Below are 16773 nucleotides of genomic sequence, written 5' to 3'. Positions count from 1 at the left end.
AAGAAACAGGGAAGACTGGAATTAATAATGTAGGGAAGTGACGATACATTACACAAAACTTAATGTAATTAAAAAAAAACCTGTAAATACAGAATTAAAAAGTTTGTTTTGAACCAGCTGATTCTCCCTTTATTGTGATGTTAGATTCATGACTTCTACTTGTATTCTGGAGATACTGGACCCAACCTCATCTATTGCATCCGCTGCTCTAGATGTCAGCTGCTCTACATCGGAGAAACCAAGCGTAGGCTTGGCGATCGCTTCACCGAACACCTCCGCTCGGTTCGCAATAGCTATCCTGATCTCCCGGTGGCTCAGCACTTCAACTCCCCCTCCCATTCCGAATCCGACCTTCCTGTCCTCGGCCTCCTCCGTGGCCAGAGTGAGGACCACCGTAAATTGGAGGAGCAGCACCTCATATTTCGCTTGGGCAGTTTGCACCCCAGCGGTATGAACATTGACTTCTTTAATTTCAGGTAGTGCTTACTTTCTCATCGCCTTCTCAACTCTCCCTCAGCCCACTGGCTCCACCTCTTCATTTCTTCTTCCCACCGCCCCATCCCCCACATCAGTCTGAAGAAGGGTTTCGGCCTGAAACGTTGCCTATTTCCTTCACTCCATAGATGCTGCCTCACCCGCTGAGTTTCTCCAGCATTTTTGTCTACCTTCGATTTTCCGGCATCTGCAGTTCCTTCTTAAACAACTTGTTCTACATCTGTTGGCCTTTTCGCTTTCCTCATGTACTTGAACTTTTGTCATGGTACATCTCATGCCCTTTATCTCAGTCCAGCAGTTCTGTTTCAAAAGTTTAGCGAAGAATTCCTGCTCATAATTATGGCACTGGTTATTACACAAATCTTGAGTTGCATGGATTACTAAAAATTGAGAAATAAAGTTAGCCATTAATATACATTCACCTAGGATCTCAGATGAGAGCCTTCTGAAATCCCAATTTAAACGTATTCATGATATTTATAAAGATTTACAGTGAGACTGTAGCTCCCAGGAATATATTCCTTTGCACAATCTGCAATGGCTATTTCTAAGTCATTATTCATGAGCCAGTACAAAGGTTTATCTATAAGGGGAAAGTATATATAAAAATGAGGTGTAGTCTCTTTATGCCCATTAATCCATTCATCATAATGTGCATGGACTGAAAATTATGATAGATTCAAGCAGCTAGGAGTGGTGGAATGTCATGAATCAAATAAAATCTCAGATTCAACCACTTTGAGCAAAGAGCAGAATTTAAAACTCTTCTTGACAGGAAAAGAACAAGATCAGGGCTAGTTTTAGTGCAAAATTGATAATGAACTTATGCAACACAAGTTTGTTGTTAAAGGCATCAATGGCTGGTTAAAGGCTGGCTTCATCAATGCCCTAACATCAGAATTAATTAGAACTGAATAAATGAGTTTTAAAGTTGATCAATACAATTGTACCTTCAAAATTATTTCCATGAGAGCACTAAGTTACTCTAGGTATTGGCTTTATATTTGATATCATTCAGTGCAAACCTCGGGAATACTTGGGCAGGATTAATGGGAGCTACCGCTTATTCCTTTTGTAAGAGATCAGAGCATAAATGTAGTTATCAATCCTCATCTCATGCAATTAGTATGTGATCTGTTTTGCAGCAAGGAAAAATTTGTATGAACCATTGCTCGATTTCTTCCCAACTAGAAAATCACCGATAACATCAAGGGGAAGATTTGCAGCATGGCTATCTGTGCAGTAGCATGGTTAGTAGCGCACGTTAGGATGTTGGGTCTGGAGGAGCGTGAGAAACCATTGCAAATGATTTTCCAGCTTGTGACACCACTCTATGCAGAGAACACCCTTCAATTCTACAATGAAAGGTAACTTCATTACATAGTAACTTTGAAAGAAAAACCCAGCAACTTTTTTTATTTTGACAAATGCCTCAGTCTGAAGAAGGGTCCCGACCTGAAATCCATGTTCTTCAGAGATGCTGCCTGACCTGCAGAGACGACATCTCATCAATCCATGTTCTTCAGAGATGCTGCCCCACCTCCAGAGACTGCACCTCATTTTTATATATACTTTCCCTCTGTAGATAAACCTTTTGTTCTGGCTCATGAATAATCATTTAGAGATAACAGTTGCTGATTGTGGCTTCCAGGAATCCTTCATATTCATTCATGGTCACAGAAATAATATGCTCTCTTCACAAGTCCTTATAAATATTGTGACTTTTTTCAATTGGAATTTCAGACGACCCTCATCTGAGATCCTATGTGAATATATATTATATGTTCTTTGAAATATGGTAGCTCCAGCTAAGCAGAGCTGATCTTTTATATAGGTTTAGCATAACATGCTGATGTTTATACTAGACTTTTATTTACAAAGCCAGTATGTGCTAATTCATTATTTGTTTAAGAAAGAACTGCAGATGCTGGTAAAATCCAAGGTACACACAAATTGCTGGAGCAACTCAGCGGGCGAGGCAGCATCTATAGAGAGAAGGAATTGGCGACGTTTCGGGCCGAAACCTGAAATTCCTTCTCTACATAGATGCCGCTCACCCGCTGAGTTTCTACAGCATTTTATGTCTACCTTTGCTAATTTATTCTCGATTTCAAAATTCACTAGCTTACCAGGAAAACCTGTAATTTGTGCTGCTATTTTTCTGCTTTCTCCCAGAGTTGCTATCATGAACCTGATCCTGGAGCAGATGTGTGCCGACGTCTTGCAGCAGACAGCAACCTCCATAATGTTTCCCACAGCAAACCTGGGCCCCATCCCATACCGCAACCTGCTGCCAGTGAAGATGCCAATTAAAGAGGTGCTCATTACCAATTTCAACAATGTACTGAATAAAGGCTGGGTCGACAGCCGCACTATCCACGTATTTGAGGCGCTGCTACATATGGGAGGAGTATACTGGTTCTGCAATAACTTGGTCAAGGTTGGTGGACATGTTGAGAAAGATTTGTGAAATTAGGCTAACCCATCTCTTGGCCTGTGTATTTTCTTGCACTGTGGCCTTTTTTCACACAGAGAGTGGTGAATCTCTGGAACTCTCTGCCACAGAGGGTAGTTGAGGCCAGTTCATTGGCTATATTTAAGAGGGAGTTAGATGTGGCCCTTGTGACCAAGGGGATCAGGGGGTATGGAGAGAAGGCAGGTACGGGATACTGAGTTGGATGATCAGCCATGATCATATTGAATGGCGGTGCAGGCTCGAAGGGCCGAATGGCCTACTCCTGCACCTAATTTCTATGTTTCTATGTATTAATCCTTCTTATAGACTAGCATAGATTAAACTTAATCAATTCTAAAACAATAAAACAGTTTGTTCTCATTCCTAACTACACTCACACACAGCGGGTACATTACTTTGAAATACATTGATGGCTGTATTTGTTAAAAAGACGTCTTCTTCAAAAGTGTTTGTCGTCTCCCCCCCCCCCACCCTTATCAGATTGCCACATTGTGTAAATCTTGGAAACATTCCAACAGATAAGGTTTGTTTGGTGTTCTTTATCACTCATTGTTCTTTATCTCTCCACATCACCGTCTACATCTCTACATCTCTCGTTTTCCTTATCCCTAACCAGTCTGAAGAAGGGTCTCGACCCGTTTCTCCAGCATTTTTGTCTACCTGTTATTCTAGCTAAATGTTTTGTGCAAGAAAATTATTATAATTGGATTCTTGCACTCTAATGTCAATATTTTAAAATCTAAAATGCTATTAATGTTTGTGTGACTCCACGAGGTTGAAAGTTTTAGTCTGTCTCATTTCTTATTGAGAACAATTATCAACTACGTCACCGACTAATTGCCTCGTCTATACATTTTGTTTCCCTTTAGGAATTATTGAAGGAGACAAGGAAGGAACACTGTTACAAAGCTGTTGAACTCCTACATAGTGTGTTTTGCTTGGACATGCAACAGATCACCTTGGTCCTGCTGGGCCATATCCTGCCTGGGCTCCTGACCAATTCCCTGAAGTGGCAGACCCTCATGGATCCACCCGGAAGAGCTCTTGCCAAGTATTTTCTTTTATTATTACCTTAATCATTCATGTTACACAATTGAAGCAACTACTACTGTAGACTTTCTTTAATCTGTTTGATTAAAAAAAAACTTATGGGCTAGAACTGACAAATCGAAAAAAGTTCTCCCTCCCTTTTGAATCAATCAATCAATCAATCAAAGACGTTGTCATTCAAAAATATACCAACAAATACAAATCTGAACGAAATTTGTTGCATCTGGCTCACCGTGCAACATAAAATAACAATAGGATGAAATAGATCAAAAGATAAAAATAGATAATAGTGGCGGGATATTATATGGCATTCAAGAGTCTGATGGCTCGGGGGAAGAAGTTGTTGCAGAACCTGGCCGTTCTGCTCCTTATATTGCGATACCTTTTGCCCGAGGGTAGCAGAGTGAACAGTCCATGATGGAGATGTGTGGGGTCTTTTATAATGCTGTTGGCTGTGGACAAGCAACGTTTGCACGCAATGACCCGGATTGAAGGAAGAGAAGTCCCGATGATTTTTTCAGCCGTCCTCACCACTCTCTGCACGGACTTCCAGTCGGAGGCTTTGCAGTCCCCAAACCAGACAGAGATGCAGCTGGTCAGAATACTCTCCATGGTGCCCCTGTAGAAAATGGTGAGGATGGGATGGGGGGGAAGGTGAGCTCTTCTCATACGGCGCAGAAAGTGCAAACGCTGCTGCGCTCTCTTAATTAGTGATGTTTTATGACCAGGTCAGACTGTTTGTGATCTGCACCCCCAGGAACTTAGTGCTACTGACCAACTCCACATCGATTTCATTAATGTATAGTGGTGTATGACTGTGCCGGTTTCTCCTGAAGTCAACGATGAAGTTCAGCTTTCTTATATTTGAGATATGAACTTTGCAAGAATGTAATTGAAAAGTAACCCAAGGTATTGCCTAGATATTGTAATGATAAATCAAAATTAATTCCTGCCGTTTTTATTTTTCACTTTTTGGCCTTGTTTCCCTTCTCACTCCTGAAAGGTGTAGCCCCTTGCTGGGAAACATTTCCTTGGATATCAATAATGCTCCTGCACCTCTGTGTGAAATGAGGTGATTTGTATTGGCAGTACATTCAATACTCAAAGGAATCTTAGAGCATCTTTAATTCTCATTTCATTTGACCCTCACAAATGTGGGCTTTTCAGCTGGAACTTTCCTTTCCTTGAGATGCATTTCTAACTGTAGTTTGGCACAGTTAGAACATCAAATGCGATTTCATTTAACTTCTCAAGCTGCAAAATGAATTCTTCACTCTTAAATACCAGGCAGTAAGCTCCTGTTAGTGCTATCATAAAGTACCTGTCCCTTCGGCTCATCTTGCCCATGGTCCTCCAAAGTGCTTTACTGAGCTGGTCTTAATGCCTGCATTTGACCTATAGCATGCTAAATCTTTTGTTAATATTAAAATGATATTCATTTCCCTTGTTGGCTCACCTGCTTGGTTCTGGGAGAACAACTGGTGGACTGGTGCGGCAAAAATAATCTAGAATTGAATGTCGACAAAACTAAGGAGATGGTTGTCGACTTCAGGAGGGCGCAGCCAAAGCATACACCCCTCAACATCAGTGGCACTGCAGTGGAGAGAGTGGAGAGCATAAAGTTCCTCGGTGTGCAAATTACGGACAGCCTCACCTGGTCCAGGAACACCACTGGGACCGTCAAACGGGCCCATCAGCGACTGCACTTCCTGAGGAAACTAAAACAGGCCTCACTCCCCACCAACATCCTCAGGACTTTCTACAGGGGCACGGTGGAGTCTGTACTCACGTACTGCATAAATACGTGGTACTGCACCTGCAACTGCTCGGACAGGAAGGCTCTGCAGAGGGTAGTGAGGGGAGCAGAGAGGATCATTGGCGTCTCCCTACCCTCGGTACAAGGGTTCCAGAGCCGCCTGAAAAAAGCTCAGAGAATTGCTAAGGAAAACTGCACCCCCTCCACATACACCTGGATCTCCTGCCATCAGGCAAGAGATATCGAAGCATCAAAGCCCAGACTACAAGACTGCTAAACAGCTTCCTACCACAGGCTGTGAGGCTGCTAAACAGTCACTCTGTACTCAAAGTCACTTGATTCTGTGGCTGGCACGGACACTTTAATAACTGGAACTGGCCACTCAAATCAGCTGCCCCGGACATTTTTTATGATTGGTTTATTGTATTTTAACATTGTGTTTTTACCTGCTTTTAACTATTTATACTGTTCCATCAGGGACTGGATTGTTTTTATGTGTGAAATGTTTTAAATTTCATGTGCGATGCTCCGCTATTCACTGGGAAACGTCTTTTCATTTTGCACTGTACAACTGTTGCTTGCAAGATGACAATAAAGATTGATTGATTGATTGATTGAAATTCCATTATTTGACCAATTTCTGTTTTATTGCAGGCTCTCGGTCTGGTGTTCTCTGAGCTCTCATTCCACTCATAACAAGGGTCAGGCCACAGCCAAGCAGAGGAAAAGACACAGAGAGGATATTGAGGTGAGAACAGTACCTTTTCAAAAGGAACGTCCATCGTTATATTGTTTCTGTTAGAAAAATAAATCAGTAATACTATTGATCTGTAACCTTTAAAATGGATTATGTTATGAAAACGATTCATAGAAATTGATTTTTTTTTCCCCAGAGAAAACGGGATCGTCCCATTAATATGGTACATTTCACATTCAGGAGATGTTCAAAAATGCATAACTCATCCTTAAACTGATACTGTTCCATTAAATTTCCTCTATATCTTCTTACTTATTAAGTAGGTTTTTAGTGAATTAGTTGCAAGAAGAATTTTATTTTATTGGAGTTCAAATAAAGGATTTCTGAGACTAAGCTGCAAAGCCTATAGGTAGAATGAACCTGATCTAGTTGGATGCATTGACATTCCATGACCCCAACATTTCAGTGTGATCTTATCACAGAATTGTCCAACTGCAATAGTCTGTCCCAAATATGTGCTGCGCTTTGCTGAATTTCTAAACTGCTGTAAAGTTTCCCCACTCTGTGGTAAGGTGGCTTGTTCCACGAGAGTTTGATTAACAGAGAAACTGACTAATAGGTTAGAAGTGAAAGGATACCTTTTGTAACTACATTCCCCTAATCGCACAGTGGGCTGCTGACACCCAACAAACTTTTCACACCCCATTCAGCCTTCAACAGTCAGCAGTAAAAAATGAATGGCAAAGAAATAACTTTTTTTCACTGAGGTTATTGCAATGTCAGTCAAAAAACATTTTCAAAATAAAAATAGATGAGAAATTTCAGGGCTGTTCAGAGATTCACCAATTTACCAATAACATTTTGTGCAGCATGGTGGCACACTGGTAGAATTGCTGCTTTACAGCACCAGAGACCTGGGTTCAGTCCTAATTACTGCTGCTTGTCTGTACAGAGTTTGTACGTTCTCCCCATGACCTGCGTGGGTGTTCTCCGGAATCTCAAGTTTCCTCCCACACGACAAAGACATACAGGTTTGTAGTCTGTCGTTTGTTGTTAATTGGCGTAGTATAATTCTAAATTGTCCCTTGTGTGTGCAGATTAATGTTAATGTCAAGTCAAGAGAGTTTATTGTCGTGTCCCTGATAGGACATTGAAATCTTTGCTTGCTGCAGCACAACAGAATATTGTAGGCATGAATACAGAACAGATCAGTGTGTCCATATACCATAGAATATATACACACACACACACACGCACGCAATAAACAGATAAAGTGCAATAGGCTGTTATGTGCGGGAATCGCTGGTCGGCGTAGACACGGTGGGCCGAAGGGCCTGTTTCTGCTCTGTATCTCTAAACAAAACTAAAATCTCGGACAAAATCTTCCCTTTGTAACTTTGGCAAAGTGTTACTCGTTGGTTGCATTTAAGATACAATTTGAGTAGCACTGGGCCACCCTAATTTACAATTGAAGTGTATCATTTAAAAAACAGTGAAATGTAAAACTGTTGGGCTTCTGTTTCAACAGGACTACATCAATTTGTTTCCTCTGGATGATAGCCAACCATCAAAACTGTTACGATTGTTAAGCTCGAATGAAGAGGATCCGAATATCCTTTCCAGTCCTGGTAGGTGCTCTTGACACACATCACGTCGTAGCCTAATAAAGAGCACTGTATTATTAGATGTATGGGTGTACTAATATATTATGTTGCAGCTTTCCATTTAGGAAGATTAGTGAGTAGCGTCAAATCATATGTATTTTGAATAATGCTACAATATGAGAGTGTAAGATGATGTACATTAGCACCAGGAGTTCCACAAATTTATGAATTGTGATTTCAGACACATGGCATTTTCCTCTAGAGAGTCCTTACTGTGCACTGTATGTTAGACGTGTTTAATGGAGTGGGCTTATGTGCAGCTTGCAATCAACAGCTATAGTGAGATACAGTCTGCCCTCATTATTGTGGAGCTCGAGAACAGATTTCAGTTATGACGGATGGAGCATCCCCACAGTAATCAGACACCACCGTTTCTTTAAAAACATAGGCTGCGAGTTGCACTGCGGAAGGCCGTTGAAACTGACAAGCAATTGCTTCGGTCGACACTTGTGCAATGATAACAATGTATCAAACAGTCTTTAGTATTTTTAACTTACAGTAACAAAAATACGTTTTTTGCTATTAAAAAGAGCATTATTTAAAAACATTTTGTCGCTTCACGGAGTAACTGCTGAGTGGTTGGAGCGAAACCCTCAGTCAGTTATAGCGGCAATCGACAACAGTGAACACCATTACCACCTTCCCTGTGGTCTATTATATCTGTATGATTAACTGTATGAAACTTGACCTGAGAGAGCAAAAGATGCAAGATTGCAATCATCACAGCCAGTGATTCAGTGGTTTACTGTGACGGCACAAAGTTTGCTTTTTTTAAGCAGAGTGATAATTAGTTCACTGTAAATTTTGTTAAGTTCGGATCCACAGTGGATCAGCATTGCCATATTTTAGAATTTCATAAGACATATAAGTAAACCATGCAATCCCTTCCGCCTGCTCCATCTCTTATGGCATAATATATTTCTTATGAAATTCTAAAATATGGCAATGCTGAGGTTCCTTTACTAACCTCGTATCCCTTGGTTCTCTTAATGATGAAAACCTATCAAATTGGTGCGTACTAGCAACAGGAACGGGGTACTGACTTTGAATCTACTGAGAAAGAAGGAACGGGGCACTGATTTTGGATGAACAGCCATGATCATATTGAATGGAAGTGCTGGCTCGAAGGGCTGAGTGGCCTACTCCTGCACCTATTTTCTATGTTTCTATGTACTATCATCCAATGTCCTTTTGTGTGTGCTGAAGGCTACACTCTTCAGGTAGGGGCTATCCCCATTAGCTGATTCAAGTTCTTAAATAAAAGTTGGTAGGAATCTTCAGGCTGATTGTTCAATTATGTTTCTTTGTGGAAGTGTGGCCTGCTGAGCTCGGGTGTTAATAATCACATCTGCCCCACAGAGTTAACTGTACTTCCATCATCAGGCACATGCTGTCATATACCTGGCACGAGACCAATTAAAAAGCACTTTGTTTTCCTCTCATTCTTCCCTGTTCATATATTCTGACAGTTCAGTTCTCCTTTGCAATTTCTGTTTGCATTGGAAGTCTGGGCTCTGGCCTCTTTAGATTTTCTTTATTTCTCCTGCGTCGCTGTTTTAGTCACTGTTCTAATTGTTTTATAATGATTTCAATGTTTGACCTTTAGGTGACCGTTCAATGAGCAGCTCACTGACTGCCTCTCAGCTTCACAACATAAATATGAGAGATCCCTTGAACAGAGTATTGGGTAAGTTATATGGGTGTTCATTCAAACCCATTCAGGTGTGTGTTGAGTCAAGTGTTGTATTTAACTGACATTAAATTGCATTGCAGCATTTAAATGGTCCCACAGATCCAGTAGAATAACTAAATTGTTGGTTCCTTCTTTACAATGTGATTTTAATTTTGTTTTTGTATTTTTACCTATTTCATAATTAGATATTCTGCAACGCATTATTTGCTGTTTCATTACTAGGCATATCTATATTGTGATACACACTTAGGTTGATTCTTTGCACAACTTTGCTGTCCTTGTTGATGATCAGAAATATTAAGAAACAGTTGAAACACATTTATAATGAGAAATTTAAAGTTATCCTCATACAATGAAATAATTCAAAAACATTTAACTTGTATACATTAATCATTACATTTTGTAAAGAGCATTCATTCCACAGGGCAGCAACTGCATTCAGCTGAGTGGGGGCAAAGCTAGGTGTAGCATCTGTGGCCAGTGCAAAACCAAGGGACAATTTATGAAATGTAACCAATCCCTCAGACAAATAATACCTGGAACCACTTAAGGACTCAGTGCATCTGTATCTAATCTCCAGTGAATTGTGTACTTCTGTGCTGCAAACACTCAGCTGCAATGTGCAGAGGAACAAGACAGTTATTTTTTTCTGGGAAATTGCCAGCTGGGCACATCAGCATATTCTAGCCTAATATTTTGGAAAGTGAAAATAACTGCCTTTATTTTCTAATATTCCCTAACCTATTCAGAACTCCAAGTCTAAATTCCTGCCCAAACACATTTTGAAGTCATGTTTCTGTAATGGCGTACTTCTTTACATTCAGTGGACAAAGACACAGCGGTACAGCCAATTTTATTTTGTTCAGCTGATGGAAATCTAAATTGTCTTAAGTTTTATCTCATTAATGTCTCGGGGGAGTCGTTCAGATTCAACAGAATGTGAAATATCCCTCCACTGACACTGCTGAATGTGAACTAAAAGCTGGAAGAAAAGATGAGAAAAAAAAACGTTAATTTTCTCAACTATCTTTTCAGCAAACCTGTTCCTTTTGATTTCCACAATCCTGAGCTCAAAGGTGGCTGGTCCACATACTCAGTTTGTTCAGTGGTTTATGGAAGAGTGTGTGGAGTGCTTGGACCAAGGAAGTCGTGGTAGCATTCTCCAGTTCATGCCTTTTACCATGGTGAGTTAGATCTTCAAACCAATTGATCACTAAGAAAAATAATATTAGATTAGTGCTTTAAATTACTAAAGGACTTGTCCCACTTACGCGTTTTTTTGGAGGGTTTTCGGTGACCTGCCGGCACCCGTCATCGTCGCAGCAGGTTGCCGAAAATTTTCAACATGTTTCCTAACGGCGACCTGTAAAAGGTACGACTCTTTGGGCGACTACTCACGATCAAACAGGCGTCACCCCACGATGTGCTGGAGTATCTCAGCGGGTCAGGCAGCATCTCTGGAGAAAATAGATGGGTGACATTTCGGGTCCAACCAACACCTGATGTTCTTTATTTCTATGGTTCTCCCTGTGTCCATGTCAGATTATTCTTCAACTAAAACCAAAGAAAAAAAACTCTGCTTATTTGTGTTTATGAGAATTTGTTGTGAACCAATTGGCTGATCATGTCAAATTCACCTAAATGTCTGTATAAAGTTTTGGATATCTTGAGGTTGTGAGAGGTGCAACGTAAATGCATGTGTTCTTTTTGTTATCCCATATTTTATAGTCATGTTTCAAAATACAACATTCTAACATTTTAATTACATTAAAGATTTATATGATTGTTTTTTGGGAAATGATTTTTGTTGCATGGGCTTTGTTTTCAGAAGCTGACAGCTGTAAAATATATATATTCAGTTTCTCTTCTTTGTAACTAAATACCATAAGTAATGTTGTCTAATTGAAGCTTCTTGCAAGTAAAAATTACTGCAAATTTCTAGAGTAAGTCCTTGCTTTACCAGTATCTTTTACAATTCAAATGTTTTTGGGTTTTTTTCATTGACACTGATATTTTTTTATTCTGAAATAGGTTTCTGAGCTCGTGAAGTTGCCTGCCCTATCCAAACCAAAAACAGTACTTGCTATAACTGATTTGGGCCTCCCTCTGGGACGTAGGGTTGCCGCAAAGGCGATTGCTGCACTTTAACGGCTGGCTGGTGAGTCTCTGGGCACGTGATACAGTGGAGTTGCCTTCACGTAAGAACAGATTACACAGCCTCTTGAGTCTTTTCTGCTTGCACTGAAAGTATAGATGATCTTTGATTCGCAAGTTCCTCAAAGTCATGCCCACCATCATTAAGTGGTTCCAATGGCTGTGCCACCGTGCAGTCCCTGGTCTAAACCCAGGTCTCCAGTGTGCGTAGTATTGGGCTCTGCACGTAAAGAGGAATATAATTGTTTTTGCAGCAGAGACTTACAAGATTTATTCCTGGAACGAGCTGGTTGCACAAAGCGAAATGGAATACGATTCGTCAATACTTTATGGAGTTTAGATGAACGAGAGATACAACATTTTGATCGGGTTTAACATTGTCGATGCCCAGAGACTGATTCACTAGCTAGCCAAGAAATCCCAAAAAAATCACAATCTAATGGATCAAGAAACACATCTTGTTCCTGATGTATCCCAGCAGTGAACATCTTGATTTTTGGGAATTCTCTACTAGCCAGTGCCATGTGCTAAGATGATGAGCACAAAAGGGCTGAGTTGTATGAAAGGTTTCTCAGCAGTGGTAACTCTCAGAGAGTTTCATTGCATGGTCCTCCCATTCCCATAAAGCTTTGTGCCAATGGAAATTGTCTCCAGTATATAGATCTTGTGGGTGGGATCTGAGAGCAATGGGGGTGATGTGTCCATGGCAACATATAGAGAATGAATAGGATTAATGTAGAATGAATAGGATTAGCGTAGTAAAAGAAAAATGGTGGGCATGACTGATGGGCCAAAGGGCCTGATTCCATCTTATATCGTTTTTGATTCTATGAGCAAAGCCCAGTAAAATGTCAACATTCTCCTTAATTTTGCATTTCAATGTTTTTGCAGTAAAGCTGAGCTTATCATTTGGCTTGCTAAATTCTTATTGTGTCTGCATGTTTTGTTACTGTACCTTACAGCCTAGTACATCATAATTTACAAGCTGCTTACAATTTATATTGCTACTAAAGATTAGTTTTTTGATTGGCTTATTTCCATATACACCAGGGTGCTATAAAATTCCTCATTCTCATGTTATTCCTTACAAACCTGTGACCCCCTGTACTTTAAGATTACTGGCTGTTCATATCAACTTGTACATTTTTAACACTTGCTGCTAAAATAAGAAATTAGCACAGCGTATCAGAATAGCAAGTTTGGGCACAACCATGAGAAAAATCCACGGTTAAATTGTTCTTTGAATTGTATAATGAGAGACAATTTTGTGCAATGTGGTGGTAAGGTCACCAACTTGAACTTCTTCCAGTCCACAGTTTCCCTGCTGGAACACGATTAAACATTTGTTTACATGTTATCTGTGAAAGCAGACATAAAAATGTTGAGCTGCTTGGAGTTTTGCATAAATACGAGGTAGAGGCAAAGACCTAGGTATTCTAGTCGGCGGCAGGCTACCACTCTATGCACTGAGAGTGCCCTTATCTAATCACATCCTGCAGCTTGAACTTATTGGATGAAGACTTCCAGATCCTTGGTGCCAAAGACTTGGGGATGAAGGGCTCAACTGCCTAAATGTGGCAGTACACGGGCTGCTTCAGACCAAGCCCCATGCAAGAAATAGATGCGGAAAAGACTTCTGGCAATCTTTTTTTTTTAATTTTTTTTTTTGTATATTTGATTTTACAGAAGTAAGTGTCATATGGCACCAAAGTGCCTAATATATATTCTTCCATAATACATTTTATGTACACTGCTTCTTTTTTTTGTACATGTTATCTGAAAAAAGATGAGAATAAGAAAAAGAAGTTAGATAGCTTAAAGGGAGTTTTGTGAAATATATAGTGTGTGAAGCAAAGAAAATGAGTAAGTCGAAGAAAGTTGAGAGACCACTCTAGTGCAAAGAAAAGGAGCCATTATTTATAGTCTTGACCATCCTCGTCCAGTCCTGAAACTTTATTTTTTACAATTGTGTTTCACCATATGATTCCAAAAAAACGACGAATGGAGACCAACTCGTTATGAATTGGTCTGATTTATCCATTAGGAGGAATTGCATTTCCTCAAGATGAGCGGTGTCCAACATACTTGCAATCCACATTTTAAGCGTTGGTATTGATGTACCCTTCCAAAATTTAAGGACTTCTGGCAATCTTAAGTCAAGCCTTCGCATTTGCTATCAAACCAGAAAATAGCCATGAATGTTCCTGAATTACTGTAAATCAGAAATGCTAATCTAATTGATTATTTTAAAATGTTTTTATCAAAGCAAAACATGTAAGATCACAACAATTAAATTAAAACATTTAAGTCAATTAAAAATAAAAAGAGACAGTGCTGGAGTAATTCAGCAGCTCAGGCAGCATCTCTGGAGAACATAAATAGGTGACGTTTCGGGTCAGGTCTCTGTAGGAGGGCCTCCGATCCATGTTCTCCGGAGATGTTTCCTAACACGAGTCACTCCAGCACTTTGTATCCTTTTTTGTGTTGTAAACCAGCATCTGCAGTTCCTTAGCTCCACATTCAAATCATTTTGTTCGATTAGAGTCATACACTGGAAACAAGTCCTTCAGTTCCACTTGCTCAAACTCACCAACATGTCCCATCTACACTCGTTCCCCCTGCCAGCATTTGGCCCATATCCCTCCAAACATGTCCTATCCATGTACTGTCCAAATGTTTCTCAAACATTTAGCTTAAATTTAGTGTTATACCATTTCCCTCATTGCCAATTCTTCCATTCTGCAGTGTTTGGTCTGAGGAATTGTTGCAATTTTTTGCTCTGCTATTGGACTCCATGAGAAGTTTATTATAGGAATGCATAAAGGAAAGTGCAGATGAAACATGATCAGCTAGTCCAGAACTTTCACATTCCAATGCACACTTTGAGGAATAAAATGCTGGTATTTTAGTGTGGATCATAGTATCATATGACACCATCATAGTACCAAAGTGCTCGTATATTTAGCTGTGCCACAGTCATAAATTGGCTTGAATGAAAGACATAGGCCTTCCTTAGCATCTGCATTTCGGGCATACGACTTTTATTACTGGACCACTAGTTGTGGAAATCTTGGAACATCTTCAATAGCAATATTATTTATCTAACTTTTTATATACATGCATATCATGATTTTAACATTGCCTCCATTCTGTTAATGATGTATTGAGCATTGTGTAATATAGCAGTATTTTACATGTGTAAATTATTTTGTGTCGGAAGGAACTGCAGTTACTGGTTTACACCGAAGATAGACACACAATGCTGGAGTAATTCAGCAAGACAGGCTGCACCCCTGGATACAAGGAATGGGCGATGTTTCGGGTCAAGATCCTTCTTCAGACCGGAAACTATTTTTTTGTTAATATTGTTTAGTATGGTATTGACATCAATTGTTAAAACCCTAAATGACTGAACACTGTGCAGCAAATTGCCTAAACAAGAAATGGTCACTGTAATGAATATGTGAGAGACAGGCTGGACTCGATGGAATTGAAGTGAACGATGGTGCTGAAAGCAGATAAAGATGATGTTTTTTTTACCATATATTTAGGGTTGCATTTCTCAGGCAGTGGCGAGATTAGTCCCAACATTCATTAAAAGAATAAAGAAAAATACATAAAGTACACTTGTGAAATGTAGAGTATAGGAAGTTGGGTAAAACCTGGGCTCGTTAGAGAGATTTTTATTTTATTTTTAAGTGAGAGGGTTTAAATCTTCCTGCTTATTTGAGTGTATAAGATGTGGCTAGAAACACCCATAGTTAGAGGACTGGAACTTCAATCGCCATCAGCATGTACACTCCATAGGAAACTTGGAAGGACTGCTAATGTGATTTTTATAACCTCAAACCAACTGGGGATTGTAACTAGCAAATAAACAGTTTGATAATGAGTTGATCTCTTGATTACTTATTCTTTTGTGAATTTGTTACACATTCTACATTTTATATTTAAGTCATTTTAAAAATCATATTTAAAATGATATTAAAATCATAGTAAACTGTTTGTGTTTTCCTCGGACAACTGTTTGCCAGTTATGTTCACCGCTGCTGAAAGATTTGCTGGGATTTCAAAAGATACAATAAATTGATTTCATACAAATACTATTTTTGGTGTGAAAAGTTTATTGTTAATCACATGTTGCATTATGTTGGGGTTTTTTTATAAGAAAATAAATGTACATGTCAGTCCGCTGGTTTCATTGTTACTGGGACTGGGGATTAGTCCATTCTTTCTTGGTCAGTCTGAAATGTTGCTGGATTATTTCCCAATTATCAACTCGAGTCACAGCTGCACTTCACTTTCTGGAAAATCAAAGAGAAGGTAAAATAACATAATGGAGGAAAAAATCCCCCACCACCTATCCTTGATTGTTTAATATACAATGTTTGTTTAACTATTCAAATGGTTGAAGGGGCAAATGCTGGATTTCAAAAATGCCAAAAATATTTGTAGTTTTCTGCATGGAGCCCTTGTACTTTTCAACACAAATATACAAGTGGCATTTGTGGCTCGTTCGTGTATCAATTTTTTTTTTTATTTTATTGCCTAAACTGTCATTATAGTTCCATTTCTTATAAAGTTTCAGGGAACATTCAGACGTTCAACATGTTTAAAGTGTGACGCCCCCACATCAACCAATTTTCAAGCCTCGCTTTCTAGATTCTGATTTATGATGGCATGGATTATAAAACCTGCAAGTCGGGTGGATAGTGTGGTGAAGAAGATATTTTACGTGCCCGCCTATATTGGGAAAGGTATTGAGTGCTAAAGTTGATTTATCATGCT

At 39.5% G+C, this 16773-nt stretch overlaps 1 protein-coding gene across 3 annotated transcripts in view; it reads left to right on the top strand.

Moving 5' to 3' along the window:
* The window catches only part of med24 (mediator complex subunit 24), a 47780-nt gene extending 31694 nt beyond the window's left edge, over positions 1-16086 (top strand). For 2 of the 3 annotated variants that reach the window (XM_055656960.1, XM_055656962.1), the window contains 9 exons: positions 1687-1862; positions 2671-2935; positions 3841-4022; positions 6432-6525; positions 8003-8102; positions 9745-9825; positions 10867-11015; positions 11863-11989; positions 15206-16086. In XM_055656960.1, the coding sequence (XP_055512935.1) occupies positions 1687-1862; positions 2671-2935; positions 3841-4022; positions 6432-6525; positions 8003-8102; positions 9745-9825; positions 10867-11015; positions 11863-11979 (1164 nt within the window). In that variant the 3' untranslated portion in view covers positions 11980-11989; positions 15206-16086. Of the gene's footprint in view, positions 1-1686; positions 1863-2670; positions 2936-3840; positions 4023-6431; positions 6526-8002; positions 8103-9744; positions 9826-10866; positions 11016-11862; positions 12030-15205 lie in introns of all 3 variants that reach the window. The other variant, XR_008725646.1, reaches the window with a different exon arrangement.
* The last annotated feature ends 687 nt before the right edge of the window (positions 16087-16773 follow it).

The sequence above is a fragment of the Leucoraja erinacea genome, chromosome 27, assembly GCF_028641065.1.
Source record: "Leucoraja erinacea ecotype New England chromosome 27, Leri_hhj_1, whole genome shotgun sequence".
Lineage (NCBI taxonomy): Eukaryota > Metazoa > Chordata > Chondrichthyes > Rajiformes > Rajidae > Leucoraja > Leucoraja erinaceus.
This window is presented reverse-complemented; position numbering and strand designations above follow the sequence as displayed.